The 15,902-nt window shown below is 40.1% G+C and overlaps 3 protein-coding genes across 4 annotated transcripts in view; 1 reads left to right on the forward strand and 2 right to left on the reverse strand.

The window, feature by feature from the left end:
- Window positions 1–1,510, reverse strand: part of skiv2l (SKI2 homolog, superkiller viralicidic activity 2-like) — a 25,020-nt gene extending 23,510 nt beyond the window's left edge. The window contains exons 1-2 of the mRNA XM_034704157.1: window positions 1,249–1,510; window positions 724–842 (exon numbers count right to left, since the gene is read on the reverse strand). Coding sequence (XP_034560048.1) covers window positions 724–842; window positions 1,249–1,261 — 132 coding nt within the window. The 5' untranslated portion in view covers window positions 1,262–1,510. The remainder of the gene's footprint in view (window positions 1–723; window positions 843–1,248) is intronic.
- On the forward strand, window positions 1,385–8,221 carry nelfe (negative elongation factor complex member E). Its single transcript, XM_034704161.1, has 11 exons — window positions 1,385–1,591; window positions 1,861–1,943; window positions 3,497–3,566; window positions 3,950–4,095; window positions 4,184–4,258; window positions 5,122–5,159; window positions 5,250–5,773; window positions 5,928–6,072; window positions 6,175–6,229; window positions 7,756–7,858; window positions 7,967–8,221. Exons 2-11 carry the CDS (start codon window positions 1,869–1,871, stop codon window positions 8,038–8,040), a joined length of 1,305 nt encoding a protein of 434 aa, XP_034560052.1. The 5' UTR covers window positions 1,385–1,591; window positions 1,861–1,868; the 3' UTR covers window positions 8,041–8,221.
- Window positions 8,222–8,336: 115 nt separating this feature from the next.
- On the reverse strand, window positions 8,337–15,005 carry LOC117827567 (zinc finger and BTB domain-containing protein 12-like). 2 transcript variants are annotated; one of them, XM_034704159.1, is made up of 5 exons: window positions 14,627–15,005; window positions 12,767–12,975; window positions 12,494–12,688; window positions 12,149–12,340; window positions 8,337–11,639 (listed from the first exon to the last, which is right to left on the reverse strand). In XM_034704159.1, the coding sequence occupies exons 2-5, from the start codon at window positions 12,968–12,970 to the stop codon at window positions 10,527–10,529; spliced, it is 1,704 nt and encodes a 567-aa protein (XP_034560050.1). In that variant the 5' UTR covers window positions 12,971–12,975; window positions 14,627–15,005; the 3' UTR covers window positions 8,337–10,526. The 2 variants fall into 2 exon arrangements, with proteins under 2 accessions (XP_034560050.1, XP_034560049.1); XM_034704158.1 differs by having other exon boundaries at window positions 12,494–12,975.
- Window positions 15,006–15,902: the final 897 nt, after the last annotated feature.

The raw sequence follows: 15,902 nt of genomic DNA on the forward strand, positions 1-15,902 counted from the left end.
CACCCTCTCCATGATGAGCTGTGGCTGATGGGGAGCTCGTTCAGTCAAAGCATCATTCCACCACAGTGCAAGACTGAACGCTTCAGGCGCGCCTTTGTGCCCACCGCCATCAGACTGTTGAACAGTAACGGAGGCCACAGACTGCACCAAGCTGACCACTGACCCCCCCATGAACAGATCCATACCATCCCTGCATTGTCTGTCACACCCCATCATCTCATCCCGAACTGACTCTCTTGACTGCTGCTGGCATCATAATGCATAATATACTGTATTATAATTATCTTTGCCATATTATATTATGATATATTACATTGTTATTGTAACTGCAACTCATGGTAACATTACATACCCATATGTATTTGTATTTATTGCTTAATCTGTCATTACCAACCATAATCACACCATGTCAACCTGTCACTACTGAAACATTTTAATACTGACTGTAATTACTGCTATTTAATCTAAATTCCATTGTAACATTGTATATATCTAAATTGTATTCCAGCTTAATTTATCTATTTTTATTTTTACTTATCTTATCTTATTTTATTTTATTCTACTTATTGAAACTTCTTCTTGATTGTACTTATGTCTGGGTTGCTGTGACAACTGAATTTACTCAATAAAGTAATATCTTATCTTATCTTATCTTATTTTGTCTTATAATGCACACACAAGCTTTCAGTGAAAATATACAGAGTCATCCTGCACCACACTGACCGTGCTCTGTGGAGGTAAAGGCTGGTCAGGCATGGGGTGTGTGATGAGCTCAAACCTGCCAGAGCATCCCATCTCCAGCAGGGACATGGGCAGGTCCGTGGGGCCTGGCGGGGGCACATCTACAGAGGGGGACAGGAGAGGGGGAGAGGAGGGGGGAGTTAATAACAATAGACATATAGAGCCTGAATGCACTCAAGAAACAAACAAAACCAAGCTACTCTAATTTCATGCAGAGGGGGAGAAACGCCCAATGACAGTCACTGATAATTCTCAAACAGACTGCAAAGTGTACCGTCCAAACGAAAGCACTCATATATTCTTATAGCAGTCATTAGTAATAATATATCTGAGTTGTGGAACCCATGAGGCTGCTGAATGGAGCACTGGTTGACAGAAAGCTGGCTTCTACATGAGCCACATCATCACACAAGCTGCACCAGTTAGCAGCATGTTAGAAGGATGTAAAGCTTTTTTAGTTATACATATACAAGTTGTCTTGAAATTTAGTAATAGAACACAACTTACTTATGCGGTCCATGTTCCCACTCAGAACTGAAAGCTAAAAGTTGCCACCAACCAAACCAACTAGTTGTCTGCTGTCGCCTCGGAAGTTGCCAACATTGACAAGCGGAAGTGAAAAAGAGGAAGCCAGCTAGCTACAGAAATAAATAGAAACTACACAGAACACATGGCGAACATTTTCACAAAGCTTTTTGAAGCACAAAATTAAATGTCGTGTTTCCAGAAGAAGGATACCGAGCTGGTTACTTGATATTTATGTTAATAAAAAGCGCCAGGCGAAGCTCCTACGTCATATTTACGCGACCGTGTTGTTGTTAAGGTAGAGGAACCTCACAATTCATATTTGGTGAGTGAATGAATCAGATTAAAATACATTTTCAGATACAGTGCATGCATTTTTATATATTGGGCATACTTATATTTGTCAGTGTTGCAAAATTATATTTGTATCTATAAGCTATCAGAGGGGAATAAGTCATGTTTTCGTGACTGGCAAAGCGACATTATTAGCATTTAGCCTACGCCTAGTTGGATGCAAATGGAAAGTTTGCTGTTTTTGTTTGTTTGACTGCATCTATATTCCAAATGTTGATTATTTTGTATGTGTTGCATCAGTTGCTATCATGGTGGTGTTTCCAAGTTCACTGACGGAGGAGGAAGAAGCTTTGCAAAAGAAATATGCTAAACTAAAGAAAAAGGTAAGTCCTATGAATGTTACAATGTTACAATGTTACAATGTCATGTAGCAGATGATTTTATCCAAAGCGACGTACATGCGAGAACAAGAACAACACAAGCAAAGATCTAGACAAGAGGAAAGAAGATCAGTAAGAGTGACACAGTGCTTCAAGTCAATTTGGGTGCAGGTACTGCCAAGCAGTGTAAAGGCAATACACTAAAGTAATTAAGATTTTTTTTTAGTTTTTTTTTATAATAAAATAAGGAACATCTACAATGAAGCAACCAAACCATTTAAGACCTTCCATTATCATCATCAACAATTAACCTCACCACAATAATGACCAAAGTACTAAGTGCTGGGTCACTCCAGACCTGAACACAGATTCCCAGAGTAGAGCAGGACAGTGTGAGTCAACTGTAGCTGGAAGACATGATCTGCCACTGGGGACAACAGTGGAGAACAGTCTAGCTAAGTGCATAGTGCTTCCTAAAGAGCTGGGTCTTTAGCTGTCTTTTGAAAGTAGAGAGAGACTCTGCAGATCGAATGGAGTTGGACAATTCATTCCACCATTTAGGGGCAACAGAAGAGAAGAGTCGAGCTAGTGATTTTGAGGCCTTATGTGCTGGAAGCACTAGGCACTTTTCAGAGGCTGAGCGTAGCGAACAATAATTAATAATTGCAATAATAATTCCTTTTTGATTTAGTAGTCTTTATGATATTAAACTAGCCATCAAACTTAAAAAATAGCATTTTAAACCAACACAATAATTTTAATCGATATCACATCCGTCTTTGTTATAGATATGGTTGCCAACTTTCAATCAATCAATCAATCAATCAATCAATCAATCAATCAATCAATCAATCAATCGATCAATCAATCAATCAATCAAGCTTTATTTATATAGCACCTTTCATACAAATCAAATGCCACCCAAAGTGCTTTACAGCGATTGAAAAACGAGAAAGAAGCAGAAATGAAACAATGGCAAGACTTATTAGGGGATAATAATAATAAGAAAAATAGTAATAATACAAATTAAAAATAGGAACAACACAAAATAAAATAGAGACCAATGCACACCAGAAATAATATATGTATAATTAAAATAAGTTAAAGCATCAAAATTAAGAATAAAAATAGTTAAAATAAATAGATTTAAAAAGGGTAAGGATAAGAGTTGAAAAATAAAACTAAGGCTATAAATATCAATAAAACTGAGTAGATAAATACAAATTAAATAAATGAATGAATATATACATAAAATAGAATGAGATAACAGTTAAAATTACTTAAATTTAAAGCAACATTTAAATCAACATAACAGTAAAAGGTAAGTAATAAAATTGTTAAACCCTACATAAACACCAGACTGAATAAATACGTTTTTAGTTTATGTTTAAAAGTCTCAATATCTCTTATCAGCGCCTCAACTTTGTCACTGAAATAGGGACAGGTGCACGGTGCCATGGTGGTGTGAATAATGAGTGAATAATCACAAGACCAAATGATAAACTTTTTAAGTTTAAATTTGAGCACAAATTAAAGCAGTGCATTGTGTTTTTCAGAAAAAGGCTTTGCTTGCTTTGAAGAAGCAGAGTTCAACCAACCAGACAAACCAGAGTGGTTTGAAACGAAGTAAGTGTATTTGACTCTATTTAATTGTACCCTAGCATTTATATTGACTTAAATATACCCCTGTATGTATTCACCTCTAAAATAGGGATCATAACTTCATTCATTCACTCAGTTACATAAATTGATACAAAGCCCCCTGTTGACACATTGCTGTCCACACAAATTTTGCAAAAAGTGACAAGAATAAATTAAGTATTTTTGACCATGAAATTAATGAATAACTGGTCAGTAACTTGTCTGCATACTTTTGGTTTCCATTGATTTGTGTTGACTGTTTTCATTATGTTTGGGTTCCTTTTTTATTTCTGCTACAACAGCTTATTTTTGTGTAATGCTCATTAAATTAATTAATGGTTCTTTTTTGATTCTTACCTTCATAACAGCTTTGTCAGACCAGCCTGTTGTTGACACAGCAACAGCAACAGAGCAAGCTAAGATGCTGATCAAGTCAGGAGCCATCAGTGCCATCAAATCAGAGAACAAGAACTCTGGCTTCAAACGCTCTCGAATGCTGGAAATCAAACTCAAGGTGATTATTTTACTCTCCTTATATGATGCATTATTTTTTTCCCGGCTATTTGAGGATTTGTTGAACTGTTGTTCTTTGTCTGCCACAGGACCCTGAGAAAGGCCCAGTTCCTGCTTTCTTACCGTTTCAAAGAAGTATATCTACAGATGAAGAACAACCTGAGGTATGGTGGATATAAAACATGACTGCCAAAGCCATCCTTTTGTTCCAGTTTGCATCTAGTATTTTTTCTCATATGACAATAATTCATAAAACCTTGATTATCATTGGGAAATGTACTGTTCCAAGTATCATGCTCACTTCCAGGCTTTATATCGTCCTTCTGATGGCTTTGCTTGTACTTTTACAGCTCAAAAGATTCTTAACTTATCTAAGATTGGTGTCATTGGAAACTCTCATTTCAGCTACTGTCTCTTTAAGGCACTTTGAAGCATTCCAGAGCACAGCCCTCCCCCTGTTGCCATTATTTATTATGCCCACATGTTTTGGACCCCAAATCTAACTTAGAAAGTTTGGAAAGAGAAAAAAATGCCCAGAAAAAAAGAACAGTTAATGTTATATATATATCATACCCTTTTAAAAAGTTTACCAACTGGTGATGTCACGATTTGACCAAGTCTCGTGTGGATCTCGCTTACTTCTCATGTGACTTTTTGAACAAGGTGTTCAAAGCAGCCCGCAATGAAATCCTGGGATCTATCCAACACACCTTTACCTCACAATTTCAAACTTGCCCTTGTTCAGTATTGACATTCAACATTTTAACAAAATATCTTTTACGTAAACCTGCAAAAAGCACAATACCACCTCTTTATGATGTTTATGTCTCACTGTGTTAGATTATTGCAAATTGGTTGTATCACATTAAGGCTAATTCCTATCCAGAGTTTAATGCATTTTTTATCTACAGAATTTCCATCAAAGGTTGCTCCTAGTTTTAATGTCTGAAAATGATAAAGGGTTAGATACAGCTATACAGAAAATAAACAGCTTGTTCTAATGTTAATATAACTGTGCTTCTTCTAGTCTGGGAAGAGAACCCACCGGAAATCTCTGTATGAGAGGTAAACCTTGAAGAATAAGCAAACAAACATGTTGAATACTCTGACAGTAGATAAATGTCACTGTTTTCTAATTTCTCTGTTCTCTTGCAGCTTTGTCAGCTCAAGCGACCGATACAGGGATGAAGATGATGGAGGCAGTGGTGGTGGTGCTGGTGGTGGTGCTGGTGTTGGTGCTGGTGCTGGTGTTGGTGCTGGTGCTGGTGTTGGTGCTGGTGCTGGTGCTGGTGTTGGTGCTGGTGTTGGTGTTGGTGCTGGTGCTGGTGCTGGTGCTGGTGCTGGTGCTGGTGCTGGTGCTGGTGCTGGTGGTGGTGGTGGTGGTGGTGATCGTGGTGGTGGTGGCGATCGCGGTGGTGGTGATCGCGGTGGTGGTGGCATGCCATCCAGCCGGGAAATGGACCGAGAAAGAGACAGAGAGCGAGAGCGGGAGCCTGAAAGAGATCGGGACAGAGAAAGAGAGAGAGAAAGGGAGAGAGACCGGGACAGGGAAAGGGACAGAGGCAGGGACCGGGACCGGGAACGGGATCGAGAGAGAGACAGAGACCGTAGCAGAGAGAGGGATCGAGACCGGGAACGGGACCGGGACCGGGAGAGAGACAGAGATGGACCCTTCAGACGTGAGGAAACTATTTGTGTTATAAGAGGAAGTTATATACATCCAAGATGAGACATATTTTTTTTTTCCAAGTAGGGTCTTCTGTTTAGAGCAAAGTCATAATGGAGTTTTATTGTGGTTGTCTAAAGGTCTCTCTCCCATGCTTCTACTCTCAGGGTCTGATTCGTACCCGGAGCGAAGAGGCGTGAGGAAGGGGAACACGGTGTATGTTTACGGCTCTGGGCTTGCTGAGGAAAACCTGCGCTCTGCTTTCTCTCAACACGGAAACATCATTGACCTCTCTATGGACAACCCACGCAAGTATGGAACCTCAGCTGACATCTCTACCTACTCTTATAAACACTTAGCTGTTCTCTTAATAACATACTGCCTCCTCCTTCGTCTATTACTTTCTCTTTCTAGCTGTGCATTCATCACCTTTGAGAAGATGGAGTCTGCAGACCAGGCTGTAGCTGAGGTTGGTATTAAGTTAAAAACTGACAAAAGAGTATACAGTACATGTAATAAAATAAATTGTATTAGTAACTGGGTTTTAAACAAGTTACAGATTTATTCTAGAACATATTAGAAAATATAGGGTTAAAGTTGGTAAGGGTTTCTCATTGTCAAATGTTTTACATTTTACATTTGGGCAAAAGTAAGAATGAATCAAATAATCTTAAACCTCCTGTGAGGAGTTTTTTTCTGGTTATGAAACAAACTCAAATTAACAGTGATATCTCTGACCTATATGACCTATATAAGCGAATGAGACAATCAGCAACAAGACTGACTATTTCTGTGTTGTAATTTTTAACAACTTTGTTTTTGAAACTTCTTGTGAGGGGGTAGGTGTCGATCAGATGGTTGACAGCATGCTGAAGAAACAGCTTGTTTCTTTGTCCACCGCAACTACTCATATTGAGTGATATGCTTGTTTTTTTTTGTCTGAAATTGCAACTTGCGTGTGTACAGGGCAAGATCAGCAAAGAGATAAGAGGTATCATTTTGTCAACAAGGGGCGCCAAAATTAACACAAACAGAAAGCCCTTCAGAGGAGCTTTAAGTAAAAACAGAAACTCATTAAAGATTAATTTCGTAGCTTCTACCTGAGCTTTCCAATTGTACCTCATAGCCTGTTTTTTTGCCGATAGCCCCTGTACATGGGGCGAACACTGGCCCCACCTTTCCCACTTCTGACCCTTAGAAGCTCCAGATGTGGCTGTGCGAAGGGCTGCAAATAAGTTATTTTCATTATTGCTAAAAGTATGTGATACGTACCTGTATATAAAAATTTAAGTGGTTACTCATTTTAATTTAGGTCAAAATTGTAGAGTTTCATTCTTGGGGGCCATGAATCTTGTCAATGTCAGCCTGCTGGCAGTGCCTGACCCAAAGTCTCAGGATCATCAAAGTCAAGAGGGTTCATCCTCTCAGAAACATATTGATTCGATTATTTAAATTGACTATTTATTGTGTAATAGAAGTTGTTTTTGCGTGTGAGTGAATTTGGGCCAAAACATTTTATTTATTATTATGTAAATGCTTTCGGTCAGCATGGAGGACTTTGGTAAATACTTGATTGGAGTATATTGGTTGTGCATTACTCGACATGACATGTCTTCTTTCTTTTGTCATCTATGTAATAACACTTTTTTTGTTGTAACGAAGTGCACAGAAAAAAAGTTTGTCAGCCTAGCTTGAACGATTGTCTTTTGACTTTTTTAAACATTTTGCTAATAGTTTCCTCCACCTGAGGCAAAGTATATCATTGTTTTTGTTATGCAGGAATTTTTATAACTTAGAATGTACCATACTTTACTGATGTTAAATATGTATTTGAGCAGTTTATTCATTTTTGTATCATTTATTAGCAAGCGAAGGTAGATATTAAGTTAGCCAATTAGTAATTACACAATTTCCAAACGTCCAAGACGTCTCTCTGATGTGCAGCATATCCAATGCAGACTAACACTGTAAGCCCTCCTTGTGTTTGTCTCACAGTTGAATGGCAGCACGGTGGGAGACATTCACATCAAAGTCAGCATCGCCAGGAAGCAGCCCATGCTGGACGCAGCCACTGGCAAATCTGTGTGGGCCTCACTGGGTAAAAACACAGCGCTCTTATTGTTTAGATATCAGTGAGTGTGTGTGTGGGTGTGTGTGTTTGTGTCCAGCGAGGACTAACCACCAATATCTCTGTCATGTTTCACAGCTGTGCAGAATAGCACGAAGGGCTCCTACAGAGACAAGAGGAACCAGGTTGTGTACAGCGAAGATTTCCTCTGATGAGAAAATAGTTGGTTTTTTTGGCATAAAGCTTTTCATGTTTCTTTTTTTTTTTGTTAGCTGCTTGCTTAAAGTGAGTATTGCAGGCTGAATGAATAACTGTCCTTTGTCTCTGAGACCAAATGGCTGAAATGTGTGTGGTCATTATTTTCGGCTCAATAAATTCATGTTCCTTTTTTTCCCTGAGTTGTTCATTTGCCTTTTCTAAACATAACAGTGAGTCTTGCTGGCTAAGGAGCGAACGTGTGATTCCCTCATGACCTACAGTAACCCAGTAATCACAGAAAACACTCAGAGATGTTCATCATCAGTCTTTAAACATCATCACATGGAACATAGATGTGATTTTCAATTATATTCTTTACAGCAGTAAAGTAACCACACATCATACTCAACGTGTATTACATATGTTCAAGTGTAAGATTACAGTTCTCAGTCCAAACTAGTCAAACTTTTCTAACAAGCATAAAAATCAACAGGTCTCAGTGGATGAGGACACTTTGACATGTCACAGTGTGAGAAGCACAGGTGTGAATGATTAAGACAAAGAGGGCTAGACTCAGGCCCTTCCCCAGACCGGTCCACATCCACTCTGCTACGGAGAACGCTCTGAAGACAGAGCCGAATGAAGCGGCGCTCATCAAGGTGGAGGGATCAGATACAACAGCAAGCTATGGGACCAACTCCCATCACTCCCAGGAAAAAAGGAACTTTGTGTTAGAGGTTAGAACAGTTTACATAAATGACCAATTCGCACACTCAAAAAGTCTCTCCAAAATAAGAGAAACAACATCTTTTTTGGTGGCATTTCTTTGGTTGAGGGCATGATATTTTCAATCTGATGTCTGCTTACTTTTTGTAAGTAGCCTTCATGTAAATCTAAAACACTTCATAATCGAATAAACCAACAGCTGTTCCAAGACTCAATATAGGTTCATTAGATCGTAAATACATTGTAAATGTGTTGATTTTTTTCATCTTCATCATGGTTTTTTAATCCTGGCAAACGCAGTTTATGCCTCATAACCAATCATAAACCGCGTTACACATGGTGAGAACGCCAACATATCGATACTCGATAGGATGGAGTTGACTGACTCCCAGTCCACTCTCAGAGGTTTTGGACAGTGCTCAGTGTGGTGGACCGCTCACTATTACACAGCCTTTCTCAAACCAATCCCAGTGAGCGCTGTACAAAACCTCTGAGAGCGGGAGTGGGTTAAACCATCCAAAATCAAGTCTGCATGGATGCCTACTTGCTGACCAGGTTTCACAATGTTAATTTGTCACAAACACTTTGTGAATGAAAGTTCTATGTGATTAACTAAAGTGACGTAAACTGCCTTATTATGTAAGATCAAAATACAGTATCACAGAGATGCAAATCAAAAAGTATGCAATGTTATCTGGATCTTATTCAACTTTTCTATAGTTCCAATAATATGAATTATTTTTGTGTATGGACTGGAAGACTGAAAACAAGATGTCTACAGAGGAGAAATGCCACCAAGCAGAGAGTTCTCTGACTGTGGAGTGATTTTTAGGAGTCTATCTGAGGGTGATTTATGTTAACAAATGGAGAGACGCCTGCGAGCTAGTTCAGGCAGACCACTCGAGCTGCACTGCTATACACGTCACATGTCCCACTCTCATAACCATCATCCAATCCTGCCCTCTGCCTGTCAACGCCTCTGCTGCCTGCATGCCTATTGCTGAATTTTCTTTCATCCCCACCGCCACCCCAGCATCCACCTGCAGGCTCCAGGGGGGTGTTCAGTATGTTTTGCTCATCACTCCTCAATGTCTGCATGTAAACTTATCTGCAGGGAGTGATGAGGCCAGAGCCTGGGCGCCAAACATGAATATGTATTTGCTGCTACAATAAACAATTTAAACGTGAGTTGTCTGACTGAACTGTTTAGCTGTGAAATGGAACCATGGCTTCACAGAGGTCCTGTTTCTGTGGGACTTTGTTCCTAAGCTTACTGCTGTATTTGATCCCTCCACTTTATTCAGCTGTGAGCGTCACTTTGGAGTTCAGTTAGTGAGAGGTCCTTTGACGTGTGTTGGACGATCGGGTGTGAATAATTGAGATAACGAGGGTTGAATGACTTTAAGCATCTCAAGTCTTACAATCTAAGGCTCACAGTCAGCTGGTACAGATGATTACATCACAGTCTTAATTAGTAAATTATTAACACCTGGACTTTTCTTGCTATGATGAATCAAAAACTGCTTCTTTCTCCAAATAAGAAGGTGAAGGACTACGCTGTCCCAGTCATTTCTTACCCAAATCCATCATGCACTGTTTTATGCAACTGACGAATGTTTAACTTTGAAGCTCTTTTCACAGTTATTTAAGGCCTCATGGTTAGTATCTCGACCCTGCTTGACTACCAAGAGGTCTTTCCACTCTCCAAATGACCTCCACACAGGACACTTCCCTCACTATGTGTCACATTGTTCCCCGTCTGTAAAGCTTTGGTCTAAGACCCTTGTTCTGTCACCAGATATTCCTGCTCTTCTTCACGAACAGTTCCGGCGGCTTCTCTCGCTCTCTCCCTCTCCTCCTGCTCATGCAGCGAGTTCTGCCCCGTGGTTTTCCCGTGCTGCTCCTTCAGGTGGCGCCGCAAAGCGGGCTTGTGGGCGAAGCGGGCGTGGCAGTACGCGCAGCGGTGTGGTCGCTCTCCGCTGTGCAGGTTCATGTGGTCTATAAGCGTGGATTTCTGGGTGAACGTCTTGTAGCACAGGGGGCACTGGTGGGTCTTACCGGCGCCTCGGTGCACGGCCATGTGACGGGTGAGGTTGGCCGAGTGGTGGAAGTGTTTGCCGCAGCAGGGGCAGGCGTACAGCAGGTGGGTGGAGCGGGTGTGGAGGGCAAGGGAGTAAGGGGAGGGGAACGTCATGCCACAGTGTTCGCAGATTACAGGCCCCACTACGCTTGAAGTGGATCCCACCACTGCCACAGACTCGTCCCCGCCCTCATTTGTTCCTACAGTCAGCCCTGAACTCCCCTCTCCAGCACCTCCACCACACTCCTCCAGGACAAAATGGGACAAACTCGCATCCATTGGTGAGACCTTATCCCCCTGATTGTCAGTCATGCTGAAGTCTAACTGTGGGAGTTCAACTGAGACAAACCCTCCTCTTTTAAGCCCGTCCTGGCTGTGGTCCGGGCCCAAACCCCCTCCCATCCCTGCAGCTGCAAGAAACCACATATCTGAGTGGTTATCCATGCCAGGAGCTCTTTTCTCCGGTGTTGTCATCCACCTTTTCCTCTTAAAACCCCGCCCCCTGCCTCTTCCTCTGCCCTGAATGATTTTAGGGTCTGACAGCCTGCGCCTGAAAGCCCGAAGCCCCTCTGCCGAAAGCCCCCCGAAACTGACATCATCCTCTGTAGGATTCAAGTCAAATTCACTGCTCTCTCCTCCAATCACAACACCTTCTGTCTCTGGGTAGCATCCCTCCTGAGCTCCATCAGAGGGTACTCCTCTCTCCTTCTCTCCATCTCTGTTCAGCTGCTCTTCTTCAGAGATGTACACTTTGAGGACATCGTAGTCCTCTTGTCTGGACTCTTCTTCTTCATCTGATCCATTCACCTTAAAGAGAGGAAACACTGTGAAGTTTGTGTCCTGCTGTGAGGAAATGTGAGTTTAGTCTACAAAAACATCTAAATATGGAGGAACTTTCCCCAAATTGCTTACAAATCAAAACCCCAAACTAGTAAACACACAGCGCTTTTAATTAATTAAAATTGTAGAGTATTCTCACATGAACATTTAGAGGGAATTTTTAACAAACCCCTGAAAGTCTCTTTTCTGTGTTGATCCTGTCCTCTCTTCACCTTTTAATCCTGTAACCCTGTTCTCTATTCAACTCCCCTTTAATCACCTCTCACCGATTCTCTACCGAGACCGTTTATGAATCAATATCAAAGTCCTGCGAGAACAAAGGAAAGAGGTAGAGCTCCTCCTCTCGTCTGTCTGAGTGTCCAACACATCAGGATCAAGGGATCTGGTGGCATCAAGGCTGCTGAGACCAGAAGACTCATGGCTCATTCGTCAGCTCACCACTGCAGACTACAACATTTCTGTTATTTTCTTAATACCTTAATACATGGCTCATCCAGCGTGGGACCCGTCTCCTGAGGGGACACATCAGTGTTTTTCTCCTCCACTGCTGAGCGCACTTCAGGACTGTGTGTGTCCATGAGGGTGGGGCGGTTTGTGAGTGGAGGTGGGACAGAATGAACACTCCCGTTGACGATCACAGGCCGGGGCGGTGCTTCCTCTGAAGTCATCTGACGGTAAAAACAGGACAAGAAGATGATAGGACTTCAAAATATGCATGAAAAATGTAACCTTTGAGGTTTGTGTGAAGCAGTCACTTTATAACATATGTATACACAAGAGAGAAATACGATACAAACTCAAAGTTACTGTTTTAAACTGACCTTTGGTGAGTTTGGGTTTTTAAGTTGTACATATTTCTTCAGTGCTCCGCGACAGCGCTCTACTATGTGCTCCATCTGCAGGTAGCTTGCAGCAGTCAGGTAGTTAACAATCTCCTCAGGGTTAAACTGCAAGACGCCAGTGTAACAGGACTGAAGCAGATCACACACCACTGTGGCACTGTACAGCATCGAAACCTGGGGAAATGTTAAACAACATGAAGAAGCACATTTATTCTGCGTTGACACTGTGATATTGTGGGTGTTGACTTGTACCTGAAGTTTGGAAGACGGGTTGAGGAGGAACTGGTCCCTCAGAAAGGGCGAGCAGGCAGCCAACACCACTTTGTGACCCCTGAACGTCTGGTTGTTGCTGGCCACAATGGTGATGTCACAGAAGTGCTGGCGGGTCCTCAGTGAATTCATGTGCTTCAGGGTCGTGTCCCCGTGGCTCGGTAACCGGAAACACAGCCTCTCCATGATTTCTAATAAGCAAAGATATGAAATAAGTAGATCAGAGAGCAGCCCAAAAAATATAAAATTCTGAGGCCAACACGGAAAAGGCAAACTGGAAAGAGAGAGGGGAAACGATTTGTTGACATTTTAACAAAATATCATACAAATTATTTGGTAATCAGTCGTTTATTTCCCCAAATTTGATGATGAGTGGGGGGTATAATTGCGTGTCGTCTGCATAGAGATGGAAGTTATTGAGATCCTAAATGATTTGATATCAAGGTAAACTACCTGATTCAAAGTTTTGATAATAACAAAGTGATATTAAAGGCATACTTTGTGACGAATTGCTGCTTTATCTAAATAATGATCCCTTTCTATTAGGGATGTAAGGACATATCTGAGACTTCACATATGACCATGCGTCTGCAGAGATTATTCATGAGCCTGCTCCTCACATTGATATTCAGCGTGTTTAACATTTTGTACACCTCTATATGATCCGTAGTTGTTTAATACAATCAGTTATATACATTGTGTCAAGAAGGAAAATTTGATTTAGGGGGAAAAAACGGATTTGGGATTCTTTTTGACATGGAAAACAATTACGTTTTTTTTTTAACGGCTAAACGATAATTGATTGTTAACATTTCCAAGATTGATCAAGTAGAATACTTGAAATTTACATCCCTAATTTAAAAGAGATTTACCTTACTTTTTCAAAAAATATTTAATACTTTCATTTGGGAATCGTTTTGAAATTTTCCAGCAAGGTATTTTTCTGCGGTCATTTTTAGTTTTTTTTGCAAGGTACTGAAAAAAAAGTATGCAGTGGTTTTATTTGAGTTACAACACACCTTAAAAATGAAAAAGGATTACTTTTTTTAACAAAGAAATATAAGAGAAACAATATATATTGCAACTGTCCATATCTGAGAATTGAATAAAATAATAATTAAATTTTGAGTTCAATCCAGTTTTCTTGAAAATCAGTATAAAACCGTGGGTGAATCTTGTCGCTGACTTAAGATAAGATAAGATATACTTTATTGGTCCCCCATTGGGGGAAATTCTTTTGTTACAGCAGCTTACAACACGGGACAGGGGAATACAACAATGTACTAACATAGTTAAAAATATGATAACAATAATAATAGCAATGACAAAGGTAAAATAAAAGAGAATAGAATCAAATGAAATAGAATAGAATCAAATACAATAGAATCAAATAAAGTAAAATAGAATGAAATAAAATAGAATAAAATAAAATAAAATAAAATAAAAAAAATGGAATAAAATAAAGTAAAATGAAATAATATATGACAACTATTACAGATGTAAACACACTATATAGACTTCTATCTGATAAATAGATAGTAAGGTATGTTATTGCACGGATATTCCACACTTATTCCACAAGTTAGCCATGGGGTGTTAGCGTTTAACAAGCTACATAGAAATGTCCATCATGTCGTCAATTCTAAGTATCTTAACTCTCATTAGGTGACGATTATTAGTGTTATAACCACAACTCGCTGTAATATATGTGTCTTTATTCTCCCTGGCCTTTCTAACTTGTGTACACGTTAGCTTACTTGAGCTACCTGTTAGCTTGATGAAGTCTGACCACAGGAACAAATAAAATCTCGCTGGTAATCGTCAAACTTTGCTGTCACTCACCTTCCTTTCGTTGAGTGTGTTGTAGGCTTTCTAAAACACCAAACGTAGGTCAGTTTCAACAGGACATCCGCTGAATGTTAGTTAGCTGGCAGTGTTTCCTCATCTTCTTCTTTGGGTGAGACAGGCTAGACTCAACAGCGGCGTATTGCTGCCCTCCTCAGGTCGATGAATCAAGTCCTTCTCCACCTCGGTTTCTGTTTACTTTTTGGCCTATCTCTTTTTGAGGACGACCGTCTCGTTAAAACGTATTAAAGCCACTGGTCTTCATGGTCTTCCGCCTCTCAGCTGACTGTGAATCGGTTTTCTTGGTGAGCCTCTCCCTGTTGTTCGCCCAACATTCAGAGTACGCACGCTGACTTCTGATCAGCGGTTCTCAAACAAATCAATGGACTTCAGCGATGTGACGTTCAAGAACGAGTCGGTCTTTTGAACGACTCTTTTAAGTGAACCGATTATAAGATAAGATTTACTTGATTGGTCCCCCATTGGGGGAAATTCTTTTGTTACAGCAGCTTACAACACGGGACAGGGGAATACAACAATGTACTAATATAGTTAAAAATATGATAACAATAATAATAGCAATGACAAAGATAAAATATGATATAATAAAATAAAATAAAATAAAGTAAAATGAAATAAAATATGTCAACTATTACAGATGTATACACACTATGTACACTTCTATCTGATAAATAGATAAGGTAAGTTATTACACGATAAAAATGGCACCAGGTTATTTAAAAACAAACATACACAGTATGAAGAACAGTGGGATTCAGATGGATACAGTAGTTATTTGTGAATGTGCCAAGTCACATAGTAACTTCCATGTAGTGTAATGAAAGATGAGAACAGATGATTAACGGGACACAGCAGTGCTGGTGTTAAACAGTCTGATTGCAGATGGGATGAAGGACCTGCGGTAGCGCTCCATCCTGCAGGGTGGGAGTCTCAGTAAACCATGTCCATCTCCATTTGGTTTCTCTTCATCAAAACAAACTTAATGACCCCTCACTCGATCACTTCCGGATCACTTCTGGTATTTGGTACATTCCCTTTCCGTAAAAATTTTAATTTGTTTCAGAAATGGTAAAAGTGTTTCTTCTTTTGTAAAATTGTTTTCTTAAATATAAATTGGTTTTGTCTTTGGTAAAAGTGTTTTGCTGATGTAATTTTGTTTTCTAAAATGTAAAAATGTTTTCCAAAATGTAAACTTGTCTCCAACTTTGTAAAAGTGTTTCATCTTTTGAAAATGTGTTTTGTCCTTCAGGGC

The sequence above is a fragment of the Notolabrus celidotus genome, chromosome 16 (genome assembly GCF_009762535.1).
Source record: "Notolabrus celidotus isolate fNotCel1 chromosome 16, fNotCel1.pri, whole genome shotgun sequence".
Taxonomy (NCBI): Eukaryota; Metazoa; Chordata; class Actinopteri; order Labriformes; family Labridae; genus Notolabrus; species Notolabrus celidotus.